The following is a 16339-nucleotide window of genomic DNA, read 5'->3' on the forward strand; positions in this document are numbered from 1 at the left end:
AGAAGTAACCATTATCAGTTTACTGTATTTTGATTATTTTTCTGTGTCATGTCTTCAAGGTTGAGCTCTCTTTAGGAACAAAGTTCATTTACATTTTTTTTAAACAAACTTTATTTTAATTATTCCTCTGTACAGTCTTTAGTAAATAGGCCCTCAAAAAATGGCAAATTGAATTAAAAGCATGCTCACAGTTTATAGATGGAGAAGTTGAGCAAAGACAAAAGTCATGAAGTTATAAGGAGTATATGTGCTGCCAAAGCAAGCACAAGTTGTAGTGAGTGATAGTTTTTTAGCAACCATTTTTGCCATATTCGCTTTGTTGGTTATGAATCAGACTCAGCTTCTAGGAGAGTATTATATATGGTTTCAGAAACATCTGTGTGGCTCCTATGCCCATATTTCCCTTCTCTTTGAAAAAGCTGATGAATTTAGCAGTTTCAACTAAGACATTAGTTGTCAAAGTATGTTCTGTGGACAAGCAACATCAGTGTCCCCTGAGACCTTGTTAGAAATGCACATGCCTGGCCCTACTTTCAGACCTATTGACTCAGAATCTTGGTATGGGGCATAGCAGTCTGTGTTTTAACAGATAATTCTGATACATAATAAGGTTTAAGAATAGCTGCTCTAGGATTCTGCCATCTAAGAAAAGTTTTGCTTTAGACATATAATAACAAAGTTTCCAGTGTGGTTTCCACTATATGCTATTTATGCTTTGGAAATAACTCATCAGAAAAGAAGACTGGGACTATATTACCTAACATTCTGGGATGTGATTCAAAGATTAAATTTCCCTATGTGCAAAGTATTTGACTCTGGTTTCTGGGAATGGCTGTTTAAAAGAAAGCCGGTTTTCTACCTCTTTCAGATAAAATCTCTTCTAGATTATATCCAGAATATCAGCTTGCACTGCTATGTCCTTTGTCATTCTTATGGGAGATATATGATGATGAAAGAATGAGATGAATTGTATTATGTTTAACATTTACATCCTGATTGTTGGATGTTGACAGGGACAGAAAGTGAGTTTGATATTAAAAGTTATAGTGAATTTATAGGCAAGTAAATTTCACAGAAAAAGTAATTGATGGAGGTTAGCTTTTCATTAGTAATTACCCGTGGCTTTTGAGAATCACTTATTTAACTGGAATAGTCAACCTTTCTAGCATATTGTTTTCATTTTGCCTTTAATAAATCCTCACTGGAGGGCCAACTGAGGCATACTTTCTTAAAATGCTCTGTAACTGTTCTCTCCACCACAGAAGAAATTGTTTTTGACCTCAAAGTTCCATTTGGGTATAGTTCTAGATTGGTCCATAGCTGTTTTTTGAGGGGGGTGGGCATAGCTATTTTTGACAGTCTATTGGAATAAGAGAGCTTTTATGAGCATTTACTTAAATATATAAGGGTTTCACCGTTTGAAATCAGACCTTTCAGTAAGATCGCCCTTTGACATATAGCTGATTTATGTGCATTTGTCTATTTTCTTTGGATGAGATAGCCTTGGTTTTTAATGGCTAGCGAAACTAGCTTTTTTCCCTTTGTGTACTAGCAGCTTGAGTGCTATTTGTGGAGTAAAGTAGATTTCCTAAAGTTTCCTAAAAAGACTAGCTTGACAGCAGTTTGTGGCTATGATGTTTCTTCCTTGGATGCACCTTTAGTTTTTAAAAACCTTTTGCTATCACAGACAAATGGTACCTGATCAGTTATACTTAGCCTCTCTTTGTTCAAGATTAAAATGCTTGTTTCCTTCTTGGACTGAGGACTAAACGTTAGTCTCAAGGAGTGTCTTCAATAATGAAGCTCTTTATTTGAGGTCTGTAAAAGACTTAAGTGGCTAGGATTTTCTAATAAGTAACATATAAGCAGAGCTTTGAATCTGCTAGAGCCCCTTTTGAGGATATTCATGGTCATAGGCTAGTATCCGTGAAGAAATACAAGAAGGGACCAGAATTTTAAATTTTATCATTAATTGCTGGCAACCCTACCTTATTTAATGTCATTTTCTACTTGAACATGTTTAAATTCTGTGGGTTTTCAATGCTTTTATTCTTTTGGAAAATTGAAAAATTAAGAAAAACCATAGGAGTAGATAATACCTGTCCCCCATGGGTGAGTCTTAGAACACCCAAGACTGGTTTAAGTCATCCTTTGTTACAGACTAAAATGCTTGCATAAAATGACCATCTATGTTATTATATTTATAGCCATATAGGTTACAAAGTAATTTTACAGACTATTGTTTATGTGAATTTTGCCATGACTTTATGAAGAAGGTAGGGATTATTATCCCCAGTTTTCAGATGAGGAGATTAAAATTGAAGAAATTGAAGAATCCAACCCAGATGTAAACCATGCCTCATTTCCCTATAAGGTGAGCAGCTCTCTCAGCTTCATAGACCTTTATCTGACCTCGTTCAGTAGCAGTACAGTTCAGACACAGATGTCTAATCTGGTGTCTGGGACACCCCTGTATTAATGGCAGAATTTTGTTTCAGTGTATTTTCTGGGATGAGAGAAACCCATGCCTTTTAACATACTTAGAACCTCTTTTTTTTGGGGGGGGGAGGGGGTCACTGATTTTTAGATCCAGGAATCTAGGTAGATCATGTTTTTTTTTAGCTTGTCAGTGGGAATTGACAGTAGGACTGAATGAAATTCCTTGTTGAAGATCAGTCATATCAGATGCTTATCCCTTTACTGTCCTACAATAGCATTTGGATAGAGCTTTACAGTTTACAAGGCTCTTCCATATGAACTACATGACTTTCACAACTACCCTATAAAGAAGGTGGCAGCATTTCTGTTTGAAGAAACTGCTCAGCTTTAAGAGAATTTAAGGTGTGGAGGTATGGGCTCAAAAGCTGACACTCTTACACTGAGATTAAGCTTAATCTGACATGGTCCAAAATCCCATAACTACCATTTAATCTTACATTTTGTGAATTTACAGTTTGGCCTGACCAGTGTTCAGTATCTTTCCATATATCATTACTAAACAGTTTGATTTATACTTGGTAGGTTTAGTCTTTACTTTTTTTTTTTTTTTTAGGAGAATCTTATACTGCCTCTTTTTATTGTCACTACCCTTGGACTTCCTACATTGTTCATGATATCACAGATTTAATGGTTTATAACTCTAGGAAATTTGCAAATTGCTGGAGTCTGCACTGCTGTTATGACTCTCCCTATTCTAGTTTGCTCTAAGAGTAGGAAGGGATGAAGAATTCCCTCCTTTTTCATTGCCTCCTGCAATCAGTATTTCCATTCTGGTTCTAATTTTAAAGGTTAATTTTTATTTCTTGAAGAAGTTCATTCTAAGTTAGAACTCATTTTGAGGGGCACCTGGGTGGCTCAATTGCTTTAGTGTTGACTATTGATTTCAGCTCAGGTCATGATCTCATGGTTCGTGGGATTGGCCCAAGTCAGGGTCTGTGCACTGTCTCTCTCTCTCTCTCTCTCTCTCTCTCTCTCTCTCTCTCTCTCTCAATAAATAAAACATTAAAAAGAAGAAGAAGAACAACAACAACTCACTTTGGATGTAACGTTTCTCCACTGTTGTGGAGCAGTGCTGAAGGCTATTGCATGTGGCCTGTTCAGCATTATTTCTGTGGAGACATATAATACTAGCTAACAGAATTGAGTACTTTCTGTGTGCCAAGCACTGTTGTAAACTGTGTTATTTCATTTAATCCTTGCAACAACACTGTCAGGTTGCTACTATTATTAGTCTCTTTCTACAGATTAGGGAGAAGTTTGGAGAGGTTAGGTCACTTGCCTGAGGTCATATAGTTAGTGATTGCACCTCCAGGCAATCTGGTTTTAGAGTTTGCTGCTTTTAAATTTTTTTTTTTCAACGTTTTTTATTTATTTTTTGGGACAGAGAGAGACAGAGCATGAACGGGGGAGGGGCAGAGAGAGAGGGAGACACAGAATCCGAAACAGGCTCCAGGCTCCGAGCCATCAGCCCAGAGCCTGACGCGGGGCTCGAACTCACGGACCTCGAGATCGTGACCTGGCTGAAGTCGGACGCTTAACCGACTGCGCCACCCAGGCGCCCCTAGAGTTTGCTGCTTTTAATCACCAAACTAGATAGTCTCCTTTGAACTAGATATCCCTGTTTCTTCAAAGCAGAAGGCTGGCTAAAATGCTGAGCAGATTTCTTTAGCCTTTTGGAGGTATACTTTCTGAATAAAGGGTGGGCCATGGCTTAGAAATTAGTGATGGTGACAACCCTAAACCTTTGTCATGTTTGCTTGGTAGAGATAGCTGTGAAAGCTTTGTAATTGCTGCCTTCTCTACCGACAGATCAGACTAATCCATGAGATCAGACCCAGATACTTCCATCCTGCTGCAAAAAATGAGGTTATCCTGTTTTCATTCACTCCCAGGGCTTCAAGCCTGCCTTACCCTTTATGGTCACACACAGAATAAGTGCCTATGGATTTATGAACTGCCTTTTTTGTTAAGGAATAGTGATAATAATTCTTAAGTTAACAGTGAGGATAGGTGAGATGTGTACAGCCTGTGTATACAGCCTTACAGCTGTTCACGGTCATTTAAGCAGATTTGAAATACTGTGCATATAACCACAGTTAGAGATCAGCTTGTCTTGCTCAGTCTTTCTTCTTTTTGAGGTACATATTATAGTGTGCTTGGGGTGGTGGGCGGGAGGGAGAGAAATGCTCTCTTGTCCTTGGCTGTCACTTTCTCTTTATTTAAATATTTTTAAAAAGATTTGTTTATTTTTGAGACAGAGACAGAGCATGAGCAGGGAAGGGACAGAGAGAGAGACAGACAGACAGACACAGGGAGACTCAGATTCTGAAGCAGGCTCCAGGCTCTGAGCTGTCAGCACAGAGCCTGATGCACGGCTCCATCCCACGGACCATGAGATCCTGACCTGAGCTTAACCCACTGAGCCACCCACAGGGAATTAGTAAACTGGGGCTTGAAGGGAACAGCTGTTTAAAAAGTAAATAAAAGGTGATAAAAGCAGGCAATGGTCACCTGAGAGAGAGGGAGGGAAGTTAGTCTCCTTACCTGTTCAGCAGTTGCCCTGGAGGTAAGTAAGAATTTTAGCTGTAAAAGTCAGTGATGGTCTCTCTTGTGTGGGGCTAGGCTAGTTTTTTTGCTTCCTTAGGGCATATATAAAAGCAGTTTTCTTGGGATTGGGCTCAACTTGCTCTTCTGTGTTCCCTTTTTCTTCTCACCCGCTGCTACATATCTACACATCCAGTTTTTCCTGCCAGAGAGCTCCTCCTTTTCTCCGGCTGCTAGCCCCAGCTGTCATCTTCGCCTCCCATCCCCCATCCCTAGTTATGCAATTTTACATTACGCTTTTCCCGGTTTTACTGTCTCTATTTTTTATACTGTGCTTGCTGCTTGCCTCCATCCCCAGCTTCTAGTCCCTCCCTTCCGCCAAACCAGTGACCACCTTTCAGCTTCCCTCTTTATCATTGTTGAACTTGATGTATTTTATTAGTACTTTCTCAAACCTGTTTGAGGTCTGAGCCCAGTTACGTATTACATTGGATAGAGATAATGGTGGGGAAGGGGTAGGAAGTTGTTTTTCTGAAATTCAGGCTTTTCCCAAAATACTGGATGGGCTTTGAGCTGGAGATCAAACAGATGCTTCTATTGGCCTCCCAACTTTAGGCAGTTGTGTGCACTTACGTTGGTTGAGAGCAGATACTTGATTGAAAGCCCTTGACAATGAAAGGCAGGGCAGTGAGTCAGGGTCTGAGCTGTCTGCCGCCGCCTCCTCCTGCTGCTGCTGCTGCTGCTGCTGCTGCTGCTGCAAGCTAGTTCTCTTCTGAATTGGAGCTAATTTTGGATGGATAATGAGGTAGATGGTGGCTAATAACTTTCCTTTGCTAATTGTGATTTCACGATACTGTGTAAAGATGGTTTTTTGTTTTGTTTTGTTTTTTGTTTTTTTGTTTTTTCTTTTCCTTGCTGCTAGGAGGAGAAATAGATCTGTTTTCATGATTTTTGATGCATGTTGAGCTATCAAGAATCCTGTGCTTGGGTTTGTTTAGAGGCACTACAGTTTAATGGAAAGAACCATTTAATGGAACCATTAAATGGAACCATTTAATGGAACCATTAAATGGAACCATTTTAATGGAAAGCTCATAGTCTAAGAGCTGAAGACCTGTGTTCTGATCCCATCTCCATTCAGGATTAGCTACCCAGGCAATCTTGGGCAAGTCATGAACCTGTCTCTGTGCCTGTCCCATCTATGAACCTTGTCAAACTATGTGAATGAAATGAGATGTGATATATGTGGAAGCACTTTGTAAACTGTTAAGTTTTATAAAAATTTCAGGTGCTGCCCTTTGTTAATTTGCCCACTGACCACAATACCAGAGAAATGCATCTAATGTCTTTTAAATTTTTTTAAATGTTTATTTGTTTTTGAGAGAGAGGCAGAGTGCAATTGGGGAGGGGCAGAGAGAGAGGGAGACATAGAATCCAAAACAGGCTCCAGGCTCTGAGATGTCAGCACAGAGCCTGATGTGGAGCTCAAACTGATGAAGTATGAGATCATGACCTGAGCCGAAGTTGGATGCTTAACCTACTGAGCCACCCAGGCGCCCACATCTAATGTCTTCCCTTCTATGAAGCCAGCCTTCTCAGGAGCAGGGTGATGAAATCATTAGAACTAGGGGGGGTGGGGAATCTTGCCTCTGGAACCATCTTTTCTTTTATTTTCTCACCACAACCCCCACAACACACACATGCCTTGCCCCCCCCCCCCCCCCCCCAGTTGCTTGGGAAACTCTTTGATCCTGTGTTTCACTATGTTCATTCTTTACTAGGATTATAATTTGAAGGAGTTAGTGATCATAGTGTGCTGCACATTCCAGTGGACACGTCCTTGCTTTTTGTAGTCAGAAATTATTAATTAGTTATATTTAAGCGGTGACACAAAATATGTTTAACTTTTAAATAGCTACAGAAAACTTTTTCTGTTGTAGTAAGGGACATTGACTACAGTTGTGGAAAGTGTTAGGAGGCCGTGCTTTGTCTTTGGACACACCTGGATTCCAGATCAGACTTTTGCACTATTAGCTTGTGACTGTGGGCAAAGTACTTAACTTTTTTAGGCCTTAGTTTCCATCTTTAAGGGCATTCTAATAGCACCTATCTTATAGGGCTGTTGTAGGATTAAATGAGATAATATAAAGTGCTTACCACATTGTCCAACACATAACAAACACATACTTAGGAAGTGTTAACTGTTGATGTACATGTCTAATAATAATAGCTTTCAAAGAATACGTAAATAGATGTCTGTTGTTAGTGTTTTAAGGGATTTTAAATCTTGTTTTTAGATAAGTTTTTTTTTAAATATACATCATAACATTTAGTAATTCAAAGAACATTTATTTTTTACTTACTCCCATTTTCCTGTATTCAGATAGAAAATTTAACTAAATCAGATCAGCATTCTTTCCTCCTTAGGAAGTGACTCTTGCCCAGGGGTGGTGGTGTCAGGTTGAAAGACTTGGTTGATTCTGTGCAATGAAAATTGTGTTCAGGCTGTTTCTTGGCTACCTTTGAATTGTGTGGTGTTGGGATTTGAGATTACATTGGGATTGGATGGGTTCTTGGGGTTCTTTACATACTTGCAGGCATTCCCTTCACATTAGCATGGTCACTAGATTGATAAAGAGGTTTAAATGCCAGCCTGCATTTCAGAAGGGGAAAAAAAATACAAAAACCCACTAACAGATTTCTAGAGCATAATCAAGTTGATGGTCCCTGACTTACTGTGGTTCAATTTAAAGTTTTTCAATTTTATGATGGTGCAAAAATGATAATGTATTCAGTAGACACCATATTTTGAATTTTGATCTTTTCCTAGGCAGTGATCTGTACATTTCTCCGTCACAGTGCTGGGCAGTGGCAGCAAGCTGTAGCTCCCAGACAGCCATGCTACCATGAGGGTAAACAACCGATAAACTTAAAACTGTTCTGGACTCATACAGCCATTCTGTTTTTCATTCTCAGTACAACATTCAACAAATTATGTTAGATATTCGACACTTTCTTGTAAAGTAGGCAGGCTTGTGTTATTTGGTTTTGCTCAACTGTATGTAGGCTAATGTAGGTGTTCTGAGCATGTTTAAGGTAGGCTAGGCTAAGCTATGCTATGATGTTCAATAGGTTAGGTGTATTAAATGCATTTTTTACTTAAAATTTCAACTTACAATGGGTTTATTAGGATGTAACACCATCGCTAAGTCGAGGATGATTTGTGCATAATCAGTGTTTGAGAGGGCATAAACTCTCCCAGTTCACAGAGAATGTGAGAATAAGAGCACTCGTAATTTCCACTTAATGATCGAGAGTGTGATTAAAATAGAGTACTCCTCTTTACTGCTCCTTAGGGGTTTACTGATAATCAGTTTTCCATGGTGTGGTTAAACCAATAGTAAAATGAATGGAACCAGCTTCCTTTAGCTAGCCTTCTATATTAGTTGGCATCGACTTTGACAGGTTGGCAGGTGGCAGGTTTTGAGATTAAGACATTAGTCCTTTATTACCACTTTACCTGGAAGTGAGCTCAGGTTTTCATTGCTGGGGGTTGGTGTTTCCTTTCTCAAATTCCGAAACTTCCTTTGCATCTGACAATGACATCTTTTTGGCTTCTTGGAGCCTCTGGTAGATAGTTCCTTACAAGGAACTGACACAATTTGAATAGGTAGTTTAGAATAGTATTTGCAAGGTAGAACATTTAGTCTAAGGCTGTTAGTTACTGGATTCCTATCCTCCCCACATTTTGTATGTTTTATGAATTGAAAGGCTAGTATGAATTTGGAGGTCTTGACCTCTATTGAATAAGTATACTACTTCTCTTAGGGTTCTGAGGTCCATAACGTGGAGTTTATCTACAAAGGCAAATACTTCTATGGATATAAACAGAAAATTTTCCACTTAGCAACCTCCATTTTCAGGCAGCTCCATTATGTCCTTGGCTTCTGGACTGTAGGAAAACTGTTCCATTTAATTCATACTTTCCCTCTGAAATGTATTTAATCTGATGTGGGTAGACCCCCCCCCCCCCCCTCCCTGCAGAGGGACCAGCTTGGTCCCAGGAGAAATTGCCCAGCCACTGAGAGTACCTCTTGTAGCTTCTTGCCCTGTATCCTAGAATCCTGCCTGAAATGGTAGAAATGCTGCTGGACCCTGGGTGGCGTAAATGGGTGAGAGAGAGTATGCTTGCACTGTGATTTAATTTACTATGGACCCCACTCCAGGTTCTTCAAATAAGCTTGGGTTTTCTACTCTGTCTCTGCCATTGCCACCTTGTCTTATGGGAGTGTAACCTAAAGCAAATTCTGGACAAGTGGAAATAGGCATCAACTTTAGTTCCTGGGAAATGCCTGGCAATGATGTTGAGGCCTAGCCTTCACCATAGAATTTAATTTAATTCATCATTATACATTTCTTATTCTTTATGAGCTGGACTCTGGGGGCTAGGCTACTGAACTACGTAGACAGAGACTGTCAAGTACCATAGTTATTTTGAAGACTCACTTTTCGGGAGAGTTTTCTAGTTGTATGAACTCACAGAATTGTGGAAGGTATAGTCTCTGCATTGGCAATGAGTTGGGTTGATGCTACCGTTGGTTCCACTCCTGAGCTGACACCCATCGTAATTCTCACTCTGAAGTGTACAGACTGTCTTATTTACCTGTGCCTGAATGTCTGCATTCGGGTAGAGGCTACCTAATCACAGACCGCTGGGTTGTTTGTTTGCCACAGGCCCAGGGAAGAATAGGATGTGGGGGAAGTCTGTGCTGAACTCAGGATGGAATCCTGTATGAGAGAGAATTATGCTACCTTTTCGGTTGAAATTTGGACCCTGATTCCCAAGAGAAGGTGTCATTAGGTCAGTTAATATTTCTTGTTGAGGCCCACAAAAGACATTGCATCTCGGACAAAGTATTCCCCCATCCAAAAGAGAGATCCTGACTTGGCATATAGAACTACTGCCACTTGTGTTTATCTTTCATCACTTGCCTGAATTTGAAAAGGTAATGGTTTGTGCTCTAAGGAAAGATACTCTTCCCTGAGACCTGAGGCTTTCTCATTCCTACCAACTGGGCCCATTGCTAAAATGCTTTCCAGTGGGCTTGCTTCTGCCTGGCTAGCACCTGGGCTGCCCCAGCTTGTAATTAGCCTGCCTTTGCTTCATAAGCTTCCCAGGGTGGTTCTTCTTCTAAAAGCTTGTATGAAATGCTATTTACTGTCTCTTTATATCTTTATAGTTTAAAAATGAATCCTTTTTGTTCTTTGCAACTCATTTGCTTTTTTCTTTTCTTTAAATTACTATTAACACCTGTTGATTCTTTTTTTTCTGCTTGGCCTGTCACTGCATTCCTGCTCCCCCTCCCTCTAGCTGGGTTTGTCAAGTCGCCCATGTCAGAAACTAAGCTCACTGGGGACGCCTTTGAGCTGTACTGTGACGTGGTCGGGAGCCCCACGCCAGAGATCCAGTGGTGGTACGCAGAAGTCAACCGGGCAGAGTCTTTCAGACAGCTGTGGGACGGTGCTCGGAAGCGCCGTGTCACCGTAAACACCGCCTACGGGTCAAACGGCGTGAGTGTGCTGAGAATAACCCGGCTCACCTTGGAGGACTCTGGGACTTACGAGTGCAGGGCCAGCAACGACCCCAAGAGGAATGACTTGAGGCAAAATCCCTCCATAACATGGATTCGAGCCCAGGCCACCATAAGCGTCCTTCAGAGTGAGTCCAGCACCCTACAGTAGTAGTACTGTAGTCATTAGAGGTGGCCCAATGACCCTTCCCTTCTGCTTCCTTTCCCTCTTCCCCAGTATGATCGCTCACCCCACCCCTTGTCTTCGTTTTTTCAAACCCACGACCCTTCTGGTTGTAGTGTATAAAAACATCTGTGGCAACTTTTTTTTTCTTTGCCGTCCTTTCTACCTCCCTCATCCCCCAACCCTTCTCTGTGTCTTTCTCCTCAGGAACAAAGAATTTGGGGAAATCCGTGCCTGTCCAAAATCATCTGCATTGGGAAGAGGTGGGGAGGGAGAACTGGGGAGGCTCAGAAAACCACCTAAAACTCACAAGACCAGGCAGTTAAACCAGGGTAGTAGTGTTGAATTGTTTCTTTCCCTCCCCTTTAATTTTGTAGTAGGTTTCCTGCTATCCTTTTGCTGATTTATTCTCTGGTGCCTTTTTATTTTTGTTTCTCTCCCCAGTCTAACTACTTTTTATTTCTTCTGTTCATCTGTTTGAAGCTCTCTGAATAGCTGCCTTCACCTCTATGATTTTAAGTTTGTGTCTGCCCAGCTTCTTCCCTCACTGTGACTTGGTGTCATCCTGTTCTGTGATGGGAATGTCGCCATAGGTGCGGTGTGATGGTGTGTTTTGGTTGTTGGGTGGCATGTAAGCTTGGATATTTCCATAGTTCCAGCTCTTTTTCTTTTCTAAAACAGTGGCACGTGCTTCTCTGATAACAGCCCTGCACTACAGCAGCACACTCCTTACTGGTTCTGCCCATCCAGTCTCCTGTTCTTTTAAAAGCAGTAGTCTGAGATTTCCTCCATGTGTCTTGCTGTTAGGCACCAGGTGACACAAGCTGCAAAGTATTTTTTTTTTAAACCCCATCATGCTGTTTCAGAGTCAGAGTTGCATCTGCTTCCTGTTCACAGATAGTTTGACTCTGATGACTGACTGTTGGCACAGTGCTCCTCTTCCCAGAAGCTGGCAACCCTAGAAATAGTTTGGAAGCCATTCACACTGGCCTTTTCTTGTGTTTTGAAAAAAGAAGAAACTAACGTCCAACTAAGTGATGAGGGAAAGCTAAGCGGCTGGCTTAGAATTCTTCTCTTCATCTGTTGTGTCAGCTATAAGTAAGACATTAGACACAGGGACTTTTGTGGCCACCTCTCTTTCTAGCAAGTGTCTTGCTACTTGTATAGAGGCAAGGAGAGGGAGGGAAAAGCCACCATAGAGCCAGGGCTCCTGACCAGGAAGAGTTCTAGCCCCACATCTGACCTGATTGTAATTGAGGGAGCATACTCTACTTAATGGAATGATCCTCTGGAGTTTTCACCTTCTCTTTTAAGAACTCAGACCTGTAGCCAGTTCTGGCTTAAAGAACTGATTGATTTAGAAAGAGTAAGTAAAAATAGTAAGAACAGAGGAATTTGGTAGTAACACAGGGATTAATAGGATATGGGCCCTGAATATCTATGTACTTAATATGGAAGATAGCAAGTTAGTTGTCTGTCCTTCATAGTTCCTTAGAAGATGCTTATGGAGAGAAGAGGCCTTCGGGAAGAGGTAGGAGAGGCTGCTGCAGCTGGCACTGTTCAATCAGAGAACCTGCTTCTGGAAAGGGGAAAAGAAAACCTTGTCTATGTGAAAATGGGGAATATTAACCCAGCGATTTTCCTTTTATTTAACAATTTTTCCCTTGCACGCTTCCTTCTCCTGCCCCCCTGCTCCTTTCCTTATAAAAGCAGAATTACCCAAATGGCCACAAAGACCTGCAGAAGTTTGTAGGCATGGACTGGGCTGGGCATTTGGTATTTGTACTTCCAGGAGCTTGACTCAAGTAGACTCATAGTTAAGAGGTCATGTCTTGGGGCTAGAAGAAGATGAGTCTTTGGGGTACTTACTACCAATCCTGAGAATACATAACATTTCTCCAGTTTACTTGGAAATAAACTTCCTAACTTAGAAGTGTCTGCATGTGGTTGAACCAAACCCTGATTCAGTCTCATCCCAGACTTCCCCATCAATCAGTTAATTCTAGTTAACTGTTTTAGAGAGCCAAGATGCTGATGCTACTTTTAAAAAACACCCTGATTTCACTCTAATTGGATTTTATGATCTTAGCATCCCAAGGACATTTGCCTCCAGGAGGAGGTTGAAGTCTTCTAAAATGACTCCTTGACAGTATTTCCCCCCAGAACTCCTTGAGTAAAGTAAGACAGGATGAGAAATATGCCCAGTTTTTAGGGTATCTCCCTGGCCATAGCATGTTCTACACATGTGTGACGGTGAGGGTAGGGGTCTCCCATCCACTGCTTCTCTGTGGGAGTCAGTGGCAGGCAAAAATTTTGGGGCTTCTCCTAAATGTTCATCTCTCTTGGACTTTCATGGGCATTGCTGGGCCACAGAAACAAAAGCTCCACCTTCATCCTGGTGCAGAATGCAGATGTGGCACCATGGCCAAGGAGCTTGGGTTAGCACTGGTTTCCATATACAGCGATCATTGGAGGGAGGTACCACACCCCACAACCTTCCTATGGTGCAGAATCATATTTAAACCTATTTAAATTATCCACTTGCTCCCAGCTGACTCTCTCCTGGATCTTTAACACTTAAGGGGAAAAGTGCTTTCCTTTGCCTTCCAAGAATTCTTGGCAGAAAGTCTACCAGGTTGCTCTCATCAACTTCTTAATCTCCCTGAGCTGCAGTGGGCATTTGCATCGTCACAGGTAAGAGTAGCATTTATTTTGGCCTCCTTGTGTTTAAACATCTAGAAGCTCTTGGCCTCATTCTCAGAGTTTACCCTTTCTCAGTGCAGTCTGAGAAGAAGAACCAGAAGGAGAGTCCCAAATGGGACAGGAAATAAAATCGGATAATAAAAATTTAGTAAAAACCTAAAAGTGTGTTTGGGTTTTAATGTTGCCTTTATATTTTTAATTTCTGTGGAGTACTGGTTCTCTCTCTCTCTTTTTTTTTTTGTTTTTGTTTTTGTTTTTGTTTTTGCTTGGTTTTGATTTTTCTTGGAATTGTGGTGCTTTCTGCTGATGGTGTGTGTGCGCCTTCCGTTGCAGGGTTTGCAGCCGTTCTGCTCGACTTAAAGGCCCAGGGATTTGGCTTCTGTCCAGTGTGTTTTGGAAACCATGGGACACCACTGCGCTAACGTGTTTACATGCATCTGCTTCTGTCTTAGTGGCTGCTATGCCTCCATTATCTGTACATAGAGACCCTGTTTGATGTCACCAGTAAGGATCAGTGCTGAATGGAAGATAACCATTATCCTTTTGCCAGAGTCAGAAAATAGTGAGAGGCAATTTAATTGAAGAAACTTGAGGATTTGCTTTATTTGCCACAGTGTTCTTTGATACGAGTCTACAGTCAGAAATGTTGCATTGATTAGGAGGTCCTTGGGCATTATGTTTTTCAAGTGTCCCATGACTGCTCCATACTATCCTCCTCCCTGCACAGTGAACAAGGTTTAGTTCCAGTGAAGGGAGACAGTTCTGTCCTCAAGAGTTAAGAGTCAGCACTATACTGCGTAAAATGGTGTTAGGTTGCTGCTACAGAGTTGCCAGCGGCAGGGAAATGGGAAGCTAGTCAAGAATTTCTGAGAAAAAGTGGAAAAAGGATAAAAGAGGAAGAAATACCTCTAATGGTGGATGGGAAAAGTTTAGACTTTACCTGAAAATGTTTAAGTGTGGGAAAAGATTAGAGATAAGTAACAACAACAAAAAGACGGCAAACAAACATCTTGACTTTCATATAGTGGTGGAATTCAAAGGGCTTTAAGGATGAACCTTCCAGGAATGACAGAGTGTGCCTTACAGAATTTCTGCTCAATGTGTTCTAGTATTTGGGTCAAATAGGTTATTTTTGTAGATTCTAAACTAATGACCCCAGGTTATCTAAGCCCAGGATAGAACCAGAAGATGAAGTATGTAACTTGCTGTAGGGTGGAAAGTGTGTGGGGGGATTTGGGGCCGGGAAAGGGAGGCAGAGGTAGAGAATTCAGTCAGATGTGTGTTCTAGGCCCAGCTTTGCCACTAATAATAATTATGGCCTTGTACAAGCCATTTTCTGTCTCTAGCTCTTCAAGAGTGGGGTTTAGTGAACTCTAAGGGCCTCTCAGCTCTAAAATGTTTACAGCCCATGATACCAACACATACTGCATTCTAGTTATATTATCTCCACAGTGGAATGTGTTTTAAACAGGAATTCTGAAAAGGTTTTGTTTTGGGAATAAATATGGGCTGGAGAGAAGAACTGTGATGATTCCTTAAGAATTTTCCCGTGGCATATTTTGGAAAATACAATAGACTTCTGGCAGGAAATTTGCTTTTAAGGATCTACACTTTTTCTGCATAATTAATGGCCATGGCTGATTTGCCATAGGTTTATCAGAATTAAATGTGGGAAAAGCCATACATGTATTATCTAATTATAGAAATTACTGTTCCAAGGCCTAGTGACTCCATAGGGAGTTTATTAGTTATATAAATGATACTGCCTTTGTCTTCAGAACTGCAAGGTGGAGCCTGGTTTTCTAATTGAAGCTGAATTGGTTGGTGGTTCTTATATCATAAAACCGTGGTGTTAAAAGTGTAAGTGGATTGTTGCCAGTATAAGTACCCATAATACTCCCATTCTTTTCACGTCTAGGCCAACTGGTCTTCAGGCTGTTGTCTGCGCTAGTGGTCATTTGCTTATAATCATTGTTTTTCCTTTCTTGACTTCCTCCAAACTGGTAAAGTGAAATTCCTCATGTGGTCCTGTCTGCCCTCCCTCTTCTTCTAGTCTCCCCATCCTACCCCATCCAATTCTCAGGCCAGGGCTACAGAGAACAGAAGGCTGTGGCTCCCTATCACTGTGCACTCTTATTACAGAGCCACGGATTGTCACCAGTGAAGAGGTCATTCTTCGAGACAGCCCTGTTCTTCCCGTCACTCTGCAGTGTAACCTCACTTCCAGCTCTCACACCCTTACATACAGCTACTGGACAAAGAATGGGGTAGAGCTGACTGCCACTCGCAAGAATGCCAGCAACACGGAATACAGGTGAGAGGGACTAATAGCTCCTAGGAAGATGGGAGGGAGCAGTGAACTTACTATGGACATTCATAATCCATAATTATGTTACGTAGGAGACACATAAGATATATATGGTCCTTCTCTGGAGAGTCTAATCCAGTGTGTCGGGTGAGGCCCAGGAACCTATTAAAGATTTCCGACGGAGTCCAATGAATAGCTAGGCTTGAGAGCTCTAGGTGTTCCTCTCATTATGATAATAGAGAAACGGAGGGCATAAGGTGTGATTTGCTCAGGGTAACCATGCTAGTCAGTAGGAAAGTCAGAACTTGAATGCAGGTCCCTTGACTTAATTCAGTGCTTTGAGGAATCAGATTGAAATCTGCTTTAGGACTCTTAGAGCAAGAACACCGTAAGTGATCTTTCGCCATTGGGTAGAATTCCTAGTGAGTTACCTTTTAGGAGTGATTAATATGACCATAACCAGATCAAGACCGGTGGATATAGGGCTCTTTAATGATCTGGAATAAGTTTAGTAGCCTGTAAACATCCTTT

General features: G+C 41.3%; 1 protein-coding gene across 7 annotated transcripts in view; it reads left to right on the forward strand.

Annotated features, from left to right (window-relative positions):
• The window catches only part of NPTN (neuroplastin), a 73409-nt gene that overhangs the window by 26787 nt on the left and 30283 nt on the right, over positions 1-16339 (forward strand). For all 7 annotated transcript variants that reach the window (XR_008299043.1, XR_008299044.1, XR_008299045.1 and 4 more), the window contains exons 2-3: positions 10415-10762; positions 15643-15814. Coding sequence is in view for 3 of the 7 variants with exons in the window: in XM_027067735.2 (XP_026923536.1) it covers positions 10415-10762; positions 15643-15814 (520 nt within the window). In the remaining 4 variants the exon portion in view is untranslated. The remainder of the gene's footprint in view (positions 1-10414; positions 10763-15642; positions 15815-16339) is intronic.

This window comes from Acinonyx jubatus, chromosome B3 (assembly GCF_027475565.1).
Source record: "Acinonyx jubatus isolate Ajub_Pintada_27869175 chromosome B3, VMU_Ajub_asm_v1.0, whole genome shotgun sequence".
Classification (NCBI taxonomy): Eukaryota; Metazoa; Chordata; class Mammalia; order Carnivora; family Felidae; genus Acinonyx; species Acinonyx jubatus.